The sequence below is a fragment of the Amblyraja radiata genome, chromosome 7 (genome assembly GCF_010909765.2).
Source record: "Amblyraja radiata isolate CabotCenter1 chromosome 7, sAmbRad1.1.pri, whole genome shotgun sequence".
NCBI lineage: Eukaryota > Metazoa > Chordata > Chondrichthyes > Rajiformes > Rajidae > Amblyraja > Amblyraja radiata.
The window spans coordinates 33,373,809-33,390,682 of record NC_045962.1 but is presented as its reverse complement, the minus strand read 5'-3'; the positions used below and the strand labels follow the sequence as shown (position 1 = coordinate 33,390,682).

Sequence of the window (16,874 nt, the reverse complement as noted above, 5' to 3'; positions counted from 1 at the left end):
CATAATAATCTTTCATGTAAAAATGTGCATGTCCACTTTGTACATCAAACTACAGTGTTTCGTGAACATCCAAGCAGAAAGAGGTAGATGAACGATCTACAAATGTTTGACTGTCATACTTTGCTACTAATTATTTCTTGTTGATATTTTAAAATAAATTTTGGCAACGGATACAAAGGACATTTATTATCACATACACCAAATTGACTTGCCAATGCAGCACACGAATAAAGATAAGACACAACATTAAAGAATTTAACAATAAACATAAAAAACTTCAATGGTTCTTCGTTGTCACGTATGCACTGCACAGTGAATTCTTTTTTGCACACTCACATGCACGAGTCGCCATATTTAGGCACCATTTACAAAAGTCCAAGTCCAGTCCACTTGTACTGGAGTGGCTCCTGATTCAGGTAAGCCCCAGGCAGCTACAGGACCTCCTCCGTCACTCTTGACACACTCGATCCGCCAACCAATGTCCCTCTCTTTGCCAGATCGTCTGTGTCCCAGGGGCGCCTCCTGCAGTCGACCTTGAATGAGCTGGTCCCTCTCCTACCGGCCCACTCATGTCTATTGTTGCCAGTGGATCCCTCTTCCTTGACTCTCCGGTCTTCGGGGCTGAGCTCAGCGGCTTCAGAGTTTCACTCCTGCAGGCAGTGGCCCACCGGGTCCCTTTTCGCAGTGGTGAGCCATATAATCTGTTCTGTATTTTGGAATACCCAATTTCAACTAAAGCATGTCCCCACCAGATCATTCTATTAATCATCCATACTATGCTATGCTTACTAATTGACAGAATTTTATTTCAGTCCAGAACAAGAACTGGAATTTTCCTAAATCCATTCATTTCAATAATACAAAAGTAAATGTATTTTATTTAAAAATAAAAGTATGTAGTCAGCAAAAAAAGACTCAAAGTGCTGGAGTAACGCAGCATCTTTAGAGAACATAAATAGGTGATGTTTTGGGTCGGGACCCTTCTTCGTACTGAATTCCCAAACTTGCTCTCATTGAGGGTATATTCTCCACTGCCAGAATCTTCCTTGGTGGCAAATCTCAACCATTCGAAGTAACACAATGACTTGTGATGCTGTCTCAAGGCTAAAAATGGCAAAGGCCTGAAACTGTTTCCCTGCTCAACACTTGACAGAAAACGTGATGATCTAATTTTTTTCCCCAGAATTTAAAGACAAAAATGAGTAACTTTGTAAAATCAGTAGGGGCTTGGAAAATGATCAACAAATACTGTGACAATTTGATTTAGCTTTAAAGATCAAATAACAAAAAACATGAAACACTAAACAGCCATGCCAACTATGTGGAACTTTTCAATATTTAATAGTAATAAAAAGAGCATTTCCTGACAAATATCAAGTAGGGAATCACAATAGCAGACATTTACAGTAATGTCTCAAAATTATTGAACTGATTAAGTAGAGTTTTACATCTATGATGCCCACACAGAAAACCCTACATCCTCCAGAAAGAAAATATTGTTTATTATTGAAGCTGAAGAAATGGCTCCCATTTAATTTTGGCCCTTTTCCATTGTCTAACTGAGTGAAACAGTTCTTTAGACTTTAGAGATACAGTGCGGAAGCAGGGCCTTTGGCCCACCGAGTCTACATCGACCAGCGATCACCGTACACTGGCACTATCCTACACAGTAGGAACAATTTACAATTTACAATTTTAGCAAAGCCAATTAACCTACAAAACTGCATGTTTTTGGAGTGTCGGAGGAAACTGGAGCGCCCGGAGAAAACCCATGTGGTCACAGGGGAACTTACAAACTCCATACAAACAGCAACCAGAATCAGGATCCAACACAGGTTTCTGGCGCTGTAAGGCAGCAACCCTACCACTGCGCCACTGTGCTGCCCTTTCTTTCTTGAGAAATTAACATGCAAATCGTTCTATCAGCCAAGCAGTTGTTTACAATTTAAAGAAGCCAAATTTAAAAAAAGCATTTTATTTCACAACACTGCAAACATATCTTAACATTAGACAGGAATAGGCCATTTGACATCATCCTGGTATTCAATAAAATCATGGCCTATGACTTACATGCAGTGTCACCTTCCGATAGTAACCCCATATATCTTAGTCCTTAATATCTAGACTTCTATCAGTTTCTCCCTCTTTTCAATATACTCAGCAACTGATCACACACACAAGCACTCTTATAAGATGAATCCTAAAGGTTCATCACTTTGGTTGAAGACATTTCTTCTCATCTCAGTTCTGAACAGTCCACCTATTATTTTGAGACATGATTCCTGGTTCCAGACACCCCAGCCAAGGGAAACATCGCCTCTGAATCTTTCCTGTCACACATAGGAATATTTTGTAAGGTTCGGTGAGATCACATCTAAGGTACAGGCCTAGTCTGCTCAACATCTCCTCCTAAAACAAATGCACCATCATGGGGATCAAACTGAAAACCAACCTACAATATTAATTTTCCATCATTATTATCAATCCCTTTGCCAGTACAGACTTTTTCTGGTAGTTTCTTGGAACACAAGGAACTGCAAATTCTGGAATCTTGAGCAAAACACAAAGTATTGGACTAACTCAGCAGGTCAGACAGTATCTGTGAAGGGAATGGACTGATAACGTTTTGAGTCAGGATTCTCCTTCAGGTCCTGACCGAAATGTCGCATATCCATTTTTTCCACAGAGGCTGTCTGACTCGCAGATTTAATCCAGCACTTTGTATTTTCCTGGTAGTTATTTACTGGATTATTCATTTGAATTACAAATTGTGCAGTGCTTATAGAAGTGCCGCTGATTTCCAATCCTTTCTGATGAACAAATACCTGGCCACTTATGTCAAAAGAAAGCATTTTGCAGATAGATAAACTATTCCTACACAGAGAATTACAAACAGAATGCTCTTTTTATTGTCAGCTGAACCAAAAAAATCATGAAAATCTGAAAGTAGAATTACAGTTTAATTATTTTCTCACCTCATCTTGTCACTTAAAAGCTTTCCTTTTAATACAGGTATTAAAGTATGATTTCAAAACCGCCCATCAAATGAAAAATGTCAAAATTACATTATTTCACAATCGATTTGTGTTTACTTATGTCATAATAAATTAATTTCTATTTTTCTACAAATAAAGAATTACATCACATTAGCTGAACCAAAGTAATGTTTAATTTTTCTGTAAGAACAGAAAAATATAATTGTTCATTCTTACAGCCAAGAATTGCATAATGCCCTGCATTGCAGTTCCTTTTGGCACCCACATGGAAACATTTATCTTGAAAACTTGTTTTCAGGCTATGCAGGGTGGGTTTGAATGTTTTTTGGTCAATGTCATTGGTTTTGGCACCATTCCAAACAAATAATATTTTAGTCAACCCCTTATAATGCTTGCATCACCACAAGCTGACGTTCCATCATTGCCTCCATCAATCCTTGTAATAGTTGGTGAATTTCCATTTCTGGTGTGGATTAGAATGATCACAAGAGTTCATCATTAAGACTTTTCCAAATAGATTACCTTCTAAACACAAAGGAAATTGAGAAATCTCCCAAAGGATATGATCCGTCTACAAAACAAAAAAATGTATTATTTAGCATGTAGACTTTTAGACTTCAGAGATACAACACAGAAACAGGCCCTTCGGTCCACCGTGTCCGTGCCAACCAGCGATCACCCCGTACATTAGCATTATTCTAGCTACTAGCACACGAGAGACAATTTACAATTTTTATCAAAGCCAAATAACCTACAAACCTGTACATCTTTGGAGTGTAGGAGGAAACCCACACGGTAACAAGGAGAACATACAAATAGTTGTGCAATAATAATGTGAAACTTATTCCATGACATATAATCAAATAGATGCTGCAGTGAAAAGAAATGTAGGCATGCATTACTTTAATTTTTATACATTTTTTCCAATCTGCCCTTACCTTTCTTAATGGTTTTAACCTACAGTATGCTATAGGGATTAAAATTAAAGAGCAAAAGTGTAAAACATTTACTTATAGGTAGTCTTAAACTTCGTTGAAAGAAGAACCCAATGAAGGCCAAATTAAGTTGGAGTGGCCCATCGTACATCTGCATTTAATTTCTGTAGAGTGGCTACTCTATTCATGCAAAGCTAAAAGAGTAATCAGCAGCTGGGCAAAGATTAATATCTGAGTTACATTATTTAATACAGATGAGATAACAGTGCATGCAATAATGGAAAACTACATTTATAATTTCACCCATACTTTACATTTTGACCATTTTAATTCCTACTGAAGAAATCCAAAAACACTGAAACTATGACATTAATTTGAAAGATCGGGGTCCCTCTGCTGGTGGGATGTGGCCAAGTTGGAATGAAGTAATGATGACCTGTATCCTTGGTGCTTTGTTAGAGTCCAACTACTTACTGTGTGCACTCTCCACGTTGAAGGAAGGCGCTGTTTACATTACAATTAATTATGATAAACTAATTTACTTTCATCAGGGATGAAGGGAAGAGATTCAGATTTAAATTTATTGCTTGAAAAAGAAACTTCAAAGTATTTTAATTACTTACCAATGTTGATTCAGCTGTAAACGACTCATGGAGCCACCTTAAGTTATTGTTTTTTTTATCACAAGGTCTCATCCCAATTTCCCGTTTCATGTCCAACAAAGCTATGCACAAGTCCATGTGTTGAATTAGCCGTAACCACGAATGGCTAAAATGCTGATTCTGTCAAGAAAATAAATATTTTAAATGTTTCTAACAATACGTGCTTTGAGCCTTTTACAAAGTCTCAGGCATTATAGCATTAACCCCTAATCCAGGCAGCATTTTTTTAAACCTCTTCTGCACCCTCTCCAAAAGCCTCCACATCTTTCCAGTAATGCAGCAATCAGAATCACATACAATGTTCCAAATGTGGCCCACTGAAAAATGTACATGGTTTCTTTACTTTTATACTCAATGCGCGACCGATGAAGGCTGTCTTTTTTACCATCGACTTGAGTTGCCACTTTTAGGGAGTTATTGACATACCCCATCAAGCACCCAAGGATTCTGCATTTACTGTACACTTTCCAAAAATTGCTCCAAGCATCGTGCAGAATCCACATTTTCAAGAGTTTCCAAATACTGCTTTGACAATGTTCCACTGTGTGGTTGCGATTATAGTTTGCACAGTTTAGGCACTGTTTATTTATCCAAAATTATGTTGTGTTTCTATGTTACAGAAGTTCATGGACAATATTAATGAAGTCCTTATCTGATTATCAAGGCTTGGACCAAAATTGATGAAGGTACAAAGGAAGTGGTAATATAAAAACAGGATGGTATAAAGGAACAAAATCAGTGGTGGAGGCAGGTTCGTTTTTATCATTTAAAAATAAATTGGATAGTTATATGGATGGGAAAGGAATGGAGGGTTATGGTCTGAGCGCAGGTATATGGGACTAGGGGAGATTATGTGTTCGGCACGGACTAGAAGGGTCGAGATGGCCTGTTTCCGTGCTGTAATTGTTATATGGTTATATGGTTATTATATATGGTCCTATATAATTTTGGGAATGTCTTACCTTTTTATTAGTATCACATATTTCAAATGAAAACGTGCCATTTTCAACAGCAAGACATTTCCTTGTTCCAACATTAAATAGCTAAAAATTGACAACAAGTGTTAATCAGATACAGAAAATACAGCATATTGTTAAAATACCATTAACAGATGGTAACCATTTAATTATTAATTTTCACCTATCTATAACAATTTTGATTGCAGAGTTGAAATTCACGGACTAAATATCAGCCCAAGACTACAGGAGTGATCGTCAGAATGTTTTATTGATGGAAAGTGGAAACCAAGAAATGTTTGCACATTTTAGGACAGTACGTAATCCGGGAATCATTGATTCCGCTCATTATCAAAGGCAAGTTAGTTATTTTAAAATTAAACTGTTTGATGAAATTTAGCTGTATGATAGTAAGATGGTGTAAAAACTTTTGTAAAACCATATCCCGTGAAATACTATCCAAAGATTGTAGTGTCTTTATGTCAATGTCACACGGAATTTCATAAAAATAGTTTCAATTATTTTGAATATATAAAGTATAACAAGAAACATAGAAACAAGGTGTCAATTGGAAAAGACAGATGTTGTACTTCTTGAGCAGATATTCATGATAAATATGTCATACTAAACTGAATTAAATTTTATATCAAGCTATAAATTAATTGTGGAACAATTGAATACCTCTGAGGACATTTACAACCAATTTGTTACAGGTTTTGTTTGCAGCATTGAAAATAAAGTTACTTTTGTAAAGAAATTGCACTCAGACCGTAAGAGTTACCCTGGAGTTCTAGTAGCCTACTAGTCTGAAGAAGGGTCTCAACCCGAAATGTCACCCATTTCTTCTCTCCAGAAATGCTGTCTGTCCCGCTGAGTTACTCCAGCTTTTTGTGTCTATCTTCTAGTAGCCTACTACTTGAATTCATAATTTTGCTTTGACTACTGTCTGCTGCATTATTGCAAACAAGGCCCAATAAAAGCATAAGGAACAACACTAACTTCGGCCTGGGCACAGTAGCATTCAGGACTCAATACTGAGTCCTCCAACTTGCACTTTCTTCCTTTCCGTCTAAAAGAGCTGGACACTTCTACCCTCATTATTTTGGTTCACTTTTCCATGTTCTTATAGTCTGGCCGGTTGAACATATCTCACAGCCTTACTATTAGCAAAACATTACAGTCATAATCAGCTACTTAACTGTCACAATAAGTCATTTGGTCTCTCTATCATAGATATTTTCTGTGTTCTACCCATCCCTCTCCCACCCTCTTTGCTACTGCAAGCTAACTTTTTTTCTTTCTTTCCGAGTTCTGATAAAGGGTCCTGGACCTGAAATGTTACTCATCTCTTTTCACAAGTTTAAGGTTGTTTAAGGGACAAGAATTAGAGTAGCTAAATATTGAAGGATTACAGAGAGGAACAACATTACAGAGACATTTTTAAAGTTGAGATATTTCTGAACCAAGGTGGGCAAGGACATACAAGTTTGATGAAAGTATGGAACTCGATGCAATTTGCATCAAAGGTTTTGATCTATCTTCAGTGTAAACCAACATCTGCAGTTCCTTCCTACACATGAACTCTTAACCATGCCTCTCCCTCATCCTCCAGTTTAATGTTACCATTGGAGGATCATTATCTTTGTTACAGTCATAAATTTCCTTTAAGATCATGATGAGTACTATTTTAGTTATGTGGCTAGCACAAAAATCTGATTGATGGGATTAAAACGTGGATCTCCGTGTGCATGAATTTGAAGGCTACGAATAATATTAGCTTTCATGTTTTCTCAGAATACCTTCCGTAAATTTGTAAGAAGTATTGCTTTATCATAAGAACTTACCAAGCCATCAGATTTCACAAAAGATGTTTGTATATCAGGATAAATGTTTTCTAAATACCACTTGAAGCTCTTACATTGAAGCTTTTTCCGGAGTTCTTTTTGCTCACTTAGGTCTCCAATGTTAAATTCAATGTTATTTGTGTCAAGAAGATGGTGGTAACCATGACCATAGAAAACATCGACATATTCATCCAGCCAAACCTCTGCCACACGGGCCAGATTCCGCTCCACGGTCTTAATTCTATCCTTGGGGAATGTATATGGATTGCCATCTCGAAAGATATGGCCCACTCTTGAACAAGGGATAATCTCAATTTCTCCTCCACACATCCAAACCTGTGCCATAAACACAATGAAAAAAAAGTCTGACAAGTCCAAGAGTGTTTAACTGTCACATGAACCAGAACCGGAACAATGCAATTCTTACTTGCTGCAGCTTTAAAGACACATTAAATTCAACAACAGAACAAATAAATGTACAATTAATGATCATGTATACTAGGCATGTCAGACCACGATAGTACAAGCCAAATTACGGAGTGCAACCAAACCAGGTTCAAGAATAGTTTCTGCCCAACATCAATCACAGTTCCCGATGTTGGGGAAGTCCAGAACATGGGGTCAGTTTAAGGATAATGGGGAAATCTTTTAGGACCGAGATGAGAAAAATATTTTTCACACAGAGAGTGGTGAATCTCTGGAATTCTCTGCCACAGAAGGTAGTTGAGGCCAGTTCATTGGCTATATTTAGTTAGATGTGGCCCTTGTGGCTAAAGGGATCAGGGGGTATGGAGAGAAGGCAGGTACAGGATACTGAGTTGGATGATCAGCCATGATCATATTGAATGGCGGTGCAGGCTCGAAAGGCCGAATGGCCACTCCTGCACCTATCTTCTATGTTTCTATGTCCGTGAACATACACAACACTAACCTCAACTATGAACTATGGACTATCTTTGGTTGCACTGAGGACCTCAGCGTTTTTTTGCATTAGCATTGGGGTTATTAATTTATGGATTTTTTATCTAGGAGTGTGGGTACATAGCTCCTTGAAAATGGTGTCACAGATAGATATTGGCCTTCACTAGACAGAGTATCGAATATAGAAGTTGGGAGGTTACACTACAGTTGTACAGCCCATTGGTTAGGCCAGATTTGGAGTATTGTATTCAGTTTTGGTCACCCTGTTATAGGAAAGATGTTGTTAAGCTGGAAAGGGTGCAGAGAAGATTTACGAGGATATTGCCAGGACTTGAAAGCGGAGCTATTAGGAGGTTATGAAAGGAATCAAAAATCAGAGGACATATGTTTAAGCTAAGAGGTGGTAACCTTTTGGGGGGGGGGGGGGTTGGAGGGCAACCTGCGGGGCATTCCTTTCTGTACACAAAGGGTGGTAGGTATGTGGAAGGAGCTGCCAGAGGTAGTTGATGCAGATACTGTCACAACTTTAAAAATATATTTTGACAGGCACATGGATAGGACAGGTTTAGAGGGATGTGGGCCTAATGCAGGCAGATGGGACGAGTGTGGATGGGGGATGTTAGTCGGCATGGGCAAGTTAGTTCAAAGGACCTGTTTCCATGCTGTATGACTCTATGATGCTTTAAACTGGAAACTTAATTATGTATCAACCACATGTTCCTGTTGTCAAAATACTAAAAGTATAATTCTCTGGAAATTTTAGCTAACTATTTTTTAGTTCTTGACATTTTCTTTAAGTAAATAGAATATGCATATTTCTAACTCCAGACAAAAGATCTGTGGAAATACCTTAAATGAGAGTTCCATGTTTTCTCCACCCCAGACTTCCAAGCCTCTATCATACATGCCCAGTTCATGAAAGTATTTCTTATCAATTGAAAATAATCCTCCTGCCATTATTGGACATCTAGGGGAAAAAAACGTTATGGACATGAAATAATGGTAGAAAATGTTGCATCAAAAATTATGGGTTCACTTGGAAAATGTGTAAATAGAACATTGAAAACAGTGTTCTAATCTAAAGTTTGGTTTCAATGTTACTCGGCATCTAGGACCTTTCCTAAATTTAAGATTCAAATTTAATCCAAAGAAAGTAATCTTGCATTGAAATAGGTGAGAAACTGATCACAGAGATAGGGAACAGGTCTAATACCCTTGAAATAGAGTAAAAAATAATGCTAGACTGATAATGGAAGTTGAAACACACTGATGTTCTACAAAATTGCAACCTATTGTTTAGCTATACAACATTGGGTGATAAATTCATATCAGACCATAAACAAGTAAAATGGACAATAATTGTTAGAGTTCTATCTATTTCTTAGCTCAGGTAACTCAGATTTGGAGCTCAGCCCATAAATTCTTCAAGAACTTGCAAAGGTATGTTTATTGTAAGTCAACTCACTTTATTGGGTCCATTTCTGTTAGATTGTATTTTTTTATAATTCCATCGGGTATCGACTTCCACCCAAAATTCATGGGCCAGGTAAATACTCCTCGTAAAAAACCATTCACTCCTATATAGCTAAATTAGAAACAGACAATTTGGATATTAATAGCAAACACCAATGCATAGTGAAGAAATTCCTAGAAAAAATATTAAGTTAAATGTTCTGAAGTTCACAAATGAAAAGAGGTGAGATAATTTAGGAGATTGGAGAAGGTCAAAGATTTTAATTCTAAATTTTGCCCTTCTCATCTTAAAGCAATACCCGCTAGTCTTTGACATTTCCACCCTGGGAAGAAGGTTCTGACTGGCTATCCTAACAATGCCTCCCAAAAGTTCTTAAGATTATGTGATAGGAGCAGAATCAGGCCATTCGGGCCATCCATTCAATCATGGCCTCTCAACCCCATTCTCCTACTTTCTTCCCATAACTTTTGATTTCTCCCCTTAACTCATTATTTGATATATTTCTATCAGGTCTTGCTACTGTCTCACTGTAATTTACTATTCCTACACGCTTGTACTTAAGCATGATTGTGCCGTTGTATAGTACATTTTTCCTGAACTGTATGTAAAAAATGAATTAAGGTTTAACAAGGTACATGTGACAGTAAAGTAACATTGAAACAAAGTATCAGGTTTAGCTTCTGCTGTGCCGAGCTCCAAAAACCCACCCGGATTGCTCAGCAGCACTGTGTACATACTAGTCAGGTGGGGTTAGGTAAGCATAACCTCTAAAGGTAGTCGTGTATCAAGTGTGAACCACGATTAAATATAATGACTGCCTTACTCAGGTTACTGCATCCAGGGGATTCCTGACAATTGTTAAGAGTCTCCAGCATTCCGAAGGAGACGTACATTTTAGGGCAGTGCTATTATCAAGAATTTAGAGCTAGGAAAACAATAATCAGCTTTAGTGCCAGGAACCATGGAGGCAACTGCCAACTGCCACGTTGATTATGGCCAAGAAATTGATAGTTCTAATAAAGGTTATATACCCTACAACTCAACGGTATTGAATTCTCCAATTTAACATTGAATTCTCCAATTTTAGATAACTACTCACTCTGCCTCCCCCTTCACACACCCCACTTTCTCCCATGCCCCACATGGACTCACGCTCATTTATCTCATCCTCTGCCCCTTCTACATACATTCCTTCCTCTAGTTTCACAATCTGCAACTCTTCAATCCTTTTGTCTCACACCTTCTGTCTCTGTATCTCTGGCGTTTGTCCAACCAACTGCCTGTCAAAACCCATCCTCACCTATATCCACTTATTACCTGCCACACTTTGTCCTGCCTCTCCTCTCATCCAGGTTTATTGTTCCCCCTCCCGCCCACCATAATCAATCTGAAGAAAGGTCCTGACCTGAAACGTCACCTATCCATGATCTCCGGAGATGTTTCCTGATCCACTGAGTTACTACGGCCCTTTGAGTCTTATTTTTTTATCCAGCCAGTCTGCCTCCCTCGATGCTAAGTACTCTGCTTCTTCCTTCCTTCTGAAGAGAAAATCCCATATGAAGAAGAAATTTCATATTACAGGTGCACAACCTTTTATCTGAAATTCCAAATAACGAAAAGCTCCGAATAGCGGACATTTTTTCGGTCCTTGAAGAAAGGTCCTTGAAGACGTTCACCGAGGGCGGCCCGCAGAGGTGACAGCGGAACCTCCGGTCGGTCCTCGAAGAAAGGGGAACTAAATCCCCATTCATAAAAGAGAAGGTGAGGGTATATTGCGCGGGAGGGTTAATAATTGACAATCTGCTGCTGCCTGCCTGCTGAGTTAAAAAGTTCCCACGGTAGACTCACGATACACAGTGTATCGTGAGTCTTTCGTGGGAACTTTTTAACTCAGCGGGCAGGCAGCAGCAGATTGTCGCTCCCTTCAGTTTCACCCCACCTACACCCCTCTGCTTCCCGGCCATGTGTGTGACCCCTTCCCTCCCCTCTCCAGCTCCCCGCCCATTGCACCGGCGCGGGGGCTTTGCACTGTCTTCACGTCGGCGATGCCAGCAGGTCAGTGCCAGTCACCGGAGACGTCAGGACCAACGGGACACCGACCCCCAGGCCCACTGCAAGCACGGAGATCCCAGAGACCCACAGCCAGCAGCAGCCCAGCCCCGTTCCAACTCCAGAGGAAAACTGCAAACTGGCCGGAGACGTCAGGACCACCAGAAGCCGCTCCCCGATGGGCCGTTACGGCGACAAGTGGCAGTTCGCCCACAGCCCGAGCTGCGCCCCCTCATCGGGACACCGACCCCCAGGCCCACTGCAAGCACGGAGATCCCAGATCAGCAACTCCAGCCCAGCCCCGCTCCAACTCCAGAGGAACACGCTCCCCGTAGGGGCAGAAGCTGATGGTGTGCAAGGTACGTCTTGTTCTTGGGGTGGCGCAGCTCGGGCTGTGGGCGAACTGCCACTTGTCGCCGTAGCGGCCCATCGGGGAGCGGATTCCTCTGGAGTTGGAGGGGGAGGGAGGTATTGTGCTGTTTGATCGCCCCCTGCTATCCCAGGGACAGGGAGACACAGCGGCTTTTGAGAATGGTGGGCAATCACTTCCAAAGTTCTGCCCACACAGTCAGTACACCTCTCCTACACTTGTCTCCCGCACTAAGATCATCTCGCAGAGAATGATCCCAGCCTAACCCTCCCTATTCTCTCCTATTCTGCAAGAAAAAAACTACATTGAAGACTCAAACTCGCGATCGAGTAACTGCCGGGATCGAGGCGCAAACTCGCGACCTTGCGGATATGAGCCGAGCACTCTACCACTGAGCCAGCCGTTAAAATCTACGCTAAATATCTTCCATTCCGAAAGGCGAAAAATTCCGAATTACGAAAAGTGTCTGGTCCCAAGGCTTTCGGATAAAAGGTTGTGCACCTGTACTCGCATAACTATAAACTAACCCAGTCAGTGCACGAGTTAGGGCTTGGTGATTGCATATTCTCCGGTTGCAGGAGCATGAAAGGAAGCCGCAGAACCTCACCAATAGTCATAGCAGCAGCCCGATGAAGAAGTCCATACATCTGATCCATGCTTACATTTTTCTAACTAATAAGATAAATTATCCTAGAAATAGGCCTCACATAAATGAGTTTTTCTATGGGTTTTTTAATTTATCATCTGTTTGGAAGGTTGTGCTATAAACTATGTCATTTTCAACATGTTTACTAAGTGACCTGCCATTTATGCTTTAATCGATGTACAAATCTACATGATGTAATCTTTGCTATACAAATCGCTTTAGATAACAAAGATTAGATAGAAAATTTGCACTTAACTAAACATCAGTTTATCTAAACATCTGCCCCATTGAGTTACTCCAGCATTTTGTGTCTAACTTCGATTTGAACCAGCATCTGCAGTTCTTTCTTACACATCATCCTCATAGACGTCCCTAGCATTCAGGTACTTGTTTAGAAATAACACAGTGGTGCAGCAGTAGAGTTGCTGCCTTATAGCATCAGAGATTCCGGTTTGATCCTGACTACGGGTGCTGTCTGTACAGAGTTTGTACGTTCTCCCTGTGACCGCAAGGGTTTTTTCTGGGTGCTCTGGTTTCCTCCCACACTCCAGAGATGTATAGGTTTGTAGGTTAATTAGCTTAAGCAAAATTGTAAATTGTCCCTAATATGTAGAATAGTGCTGATGTACAGGGGCGATCACTGGTCGGCGCGGACTCGGTGGGCCGAAGAGCCTGTTTGCATGCTGTATTCCTAACGTCTAAAGTCTAATTCATGAGATGGTAAATGAGACTGCTTAACAAGGGAAAAAGTGTACCTTATTAATATAATGCCTTTAATGTGGACTACCCAAGATCATATCACAATTCATGACATATAATGGACTGTTCTCCTAGGATATTAACCTGTATACATATGTAAGTTGTAAATCAATGTTTGTGAACAATGAAAGGGATGTCTGTTAATCTAACAGAAAAACGCTAACCATTCGATCAATGCCATGCATTGAGGTCAGAAGTATGTTTTCAGGACAACAAATATGGACATATTACCCCGGATTGTAGGACAAAACAGACCATATAATATGACTTCATTTGTGGAATTTGGGTTGACGTGGAGGCTGTGGCTTGGATGCCTTTGCATTTTCGGCATTCTTTTGTCCCAAAGGATTAAGCTGCCCTGCCTGCTAAATAAGAACGTTTTTTTTTGTTTTGAGTTTTAAAAATGTCACGTGGGATTTGACAACTTATGTTTTATATAAAGAGGGGTAGAGAGAATGTAAGTGAACCAGTGAGGAAATGAAAAGGCTGTGAGATGTTTATTCGCCTCAATTTTAGAAATATTATCTTCCTAAATGAGGATAACTTCTTAAGTTAATAATGAATTATTAATTATTGGTTCAAATGTTCTATTTGATTTCAGATCCCCAAAATAAACCTGATTCGAGTGTTAAAAGTCAAAAATCAATGCAAACAATGGTGTATTGTAATCATACACTGACAATTCGTATTCTGAAATGCTACCAGTGTCAACATAGCTGCAAAAATATAAATCCTGGCCATTGACAGCCGTTCTGCTCATGGTGTTTAATTTTAAATGATATTTTTCTGAAAACGATTAATTTAAACTCCTGGACACTTATGTCGAGTCGCAATAGACATGGTTATTTCTTTTGAATAGGCGACGCTGGCTTTTGAATTACAGGAAGTACATTGAAAGATCCAGGAGCTTTAAATTTTTAAGTATTGGTCTGCAAATATCCAATGTAGCAGAAGAACAATTGGACATGATTTTGCCTGTTTGTACTTAAGATAATCAAGAATTATGATATTTTCTGGGATAAAGTACAAGAAATGTATCTGAAGTCTAAGCTAATGATCAAGACAGACAAAAGTGCTGGAATGACTCAGCGGGACATACAGCATCTCTGGAGAGAAGGTGACGTTTTGGGTCGAGACTTCTTCAGATCCAAAACAGCACCCACTCCTTCTCTCCAGACATGCTGCCTGTCCTGCTGAGTTACTCCAGCATCTTGTGTCTATTTTTGGTGTATAACCAGCATCTGCAGTTCATTCCTACACAATAATGATCAAGTGCTAATCTCAAAATTTTAAGACGTGCATTCTGTGATTTTGTTATATTTCAAAGACTAACCCGTTTAACATCAATAACAACATAACATTTAAAAGACAATTGGCCATGTACAGTACATGGATAGGAAAGGTTTAGAAGGATATGGGCCAAATGCGGCAGGTGGGACTAGTGTAGATGGAGCAACTTGGTTGGCACGGACAGGTTGGGCCTAGGGTCCTGGTTCTCTGCTGTATGATTCTATGACTATATGTTGATTTAGGAAACAAAACAGAACTTTGACAAAATCTGCCAGACCAATAGTAGTGAACTTTTTATTTAAAGAGTAAATTGAAACATATCAGGACATTTCTGCATTAAGCAGTCAAAGAAAATCATGCTAGTAACTACCATTTTAATGGTGTTCTGGAAATACTGCACAGGGCAATAATGATTTTCTGGAATACTGGAATAAAGAGAAATTGGGTACCCTGAATTGAACTAACTTTATCACAATCAGAGAAGCTACTCAACTAAATGGAAAGTATTCTAAGATAGACACAAAAAGCTGGAGTAACTCAGTGGGACAGGCAGCATCTCTGGAGAGAAGGAATGGGTGACATTTTGGGGCGAGACCAGTCTTCAGACTGGTTAGGGATAAAGGAAATGAGAGATATAGACGATGATGTAGAGAGATAAAGAACAATTAATAAAAGATATGCAAAAATGTAACGATGATAAAGGAAACAGGTCATTATTAGCTGTTTGTCGGGTGTTTCTGTCCTAGGTCTCCTCCATTGTCAGAGTGAGGCTAAACGCAAATTGGAGGAACAGCATCTCATATTTTCCTTGGGCAGATTACAGCCCAGTGGTATGAATAATGATTTCTCTCACTTCAGGTAGCCCCAGCATTCCCTCTCTCTATCCCTCCCCCACCCAAGTTTCACTAGCTTCTCGTAACAGCTAACAATGGCCTGTTTCCTTTATCATTGTTACTTTTTTGCATATCTTTTATTAATTGTTCTTTATCTCTCTACATCGTCTATGTCTCTCGTTTCCCTTATCCCTAACCAGTCTGAAGACAGGTCTGGACCCGACACGTCACCCATTCCTTCTCTCCAGAGATGCTGCCTGTCCCGCTGAGTTACTCCAGCTTTTTGTGTCTATCTTCGGTTTAAACCAGCATCTGCAGTTTCGTCCTACACAGAAAGTATTCGAATATTGTTTCTGAGTATTAAAGGGATTTTTGATTTTCTTTCTTTGCATATGTTAGTTATAGCATTAGGAAACGAGCATGTGATCCAGAAATCCAGAAAGACCGATAGAAAGGAGGTGAGTGAGAGAACATTTGACCACTGTGAGACACCAGCTGTATAAATTCAGTGAATGTTTTGAATGCAGGTGGCAACTGATTCTGTGAATCAGGAATCTGATTGAATATCAAAATAAAACTGCAGAAATTGGAAATCTGAAATAAAACCAGAACAAGCACTCAGCAGGTCAGGTGTCAATTGCGGAATAAGAAACAGAGTAAAGGTTTCAGATCAAAGACCCTTTGATGTGGACTCGGTGGGAGGAAGGGCCTGTTTCCATGCTATATCTCGAAAACTAAAATGTGAAGCAATAACGCAGTTTCTCTTTCCACAGGAATCTAATTTTGCTCCATCAAACCAAATATGAATATCACAGATTAGGAAACAGAGGATTGTGAAGAGATGTCCTATAGTGGACTTCTATCGGTATCCCGAAGGTTACTCCGAATGGAATAACCCAGGTCCTGTTGCTAACACGCTCCACAACTCTGCATCAAATAAGATCACAATTAATTATTATAACAGGCTCACAGTCAAAAGGAGAAATTGAAAGCTGTTGCTTTAATAGGAAATGTTTTAAATATGTAGGCTTAAGTAAAAGTGTTTCTGATATATTTTAGTGATTTAATATTGTTATTTATGGAACAGTACTTTAAAGAGAATCAAAGCAACCACAACTTTTTTTGTGCAGCACAGGGTC

General features: G+C 39.5%; 1 protein-coding gene across 4 annotated transcripts in view; it reads right to left on the bottom strand.

Moving 5' to 3' along the window:
* Nucleotides 1-2,886: 2,886 nt before the first annotated feature.
* Nucleotides 2,887-16,874, bottom strand: part of LOC116975242 — a 28,156-nt gene continuing 14,168 nt past the window's right edge. For all 4 annotated transcript variants that reach the window (XM_033024071.1, XM_033024072.1, XM_033024073.1 and 1 more), the window contains exons 6-11: nucleotides 9,780-9,899; nucleotides 9,164-9,281; nucleotides 7,394-7,729; nucleotides 5,556-5,636; nucleotides 4,555-4,713; nucleotides 2,887-3,567 (exon numbers count right to left, since the gene is read on the bottom strand). In XM_033024071.1, the coding sequence (XP_032879962.1) occupies nucleotides 3,427-3,567; nucleotides 4,555-4,713; nucleotides 5,556-5,636; nucleotides 7,394-7,729; nucleotides 9,164-9,281; nucleotides 9,780-9,899 (955 nt within the window). In that variant the 3' untranslated portion in view covers nucleotides 2,887-3,426. The remainder of the gene's footprint in view (nucleotides 3,568-4,554; nucleotides 4,714-5,555; nucleotides 5,637-7,393; nucleotides 7,730-9,163; nucleotides 9,282-9,779; nucleotides 9,900-16,874) is intronic.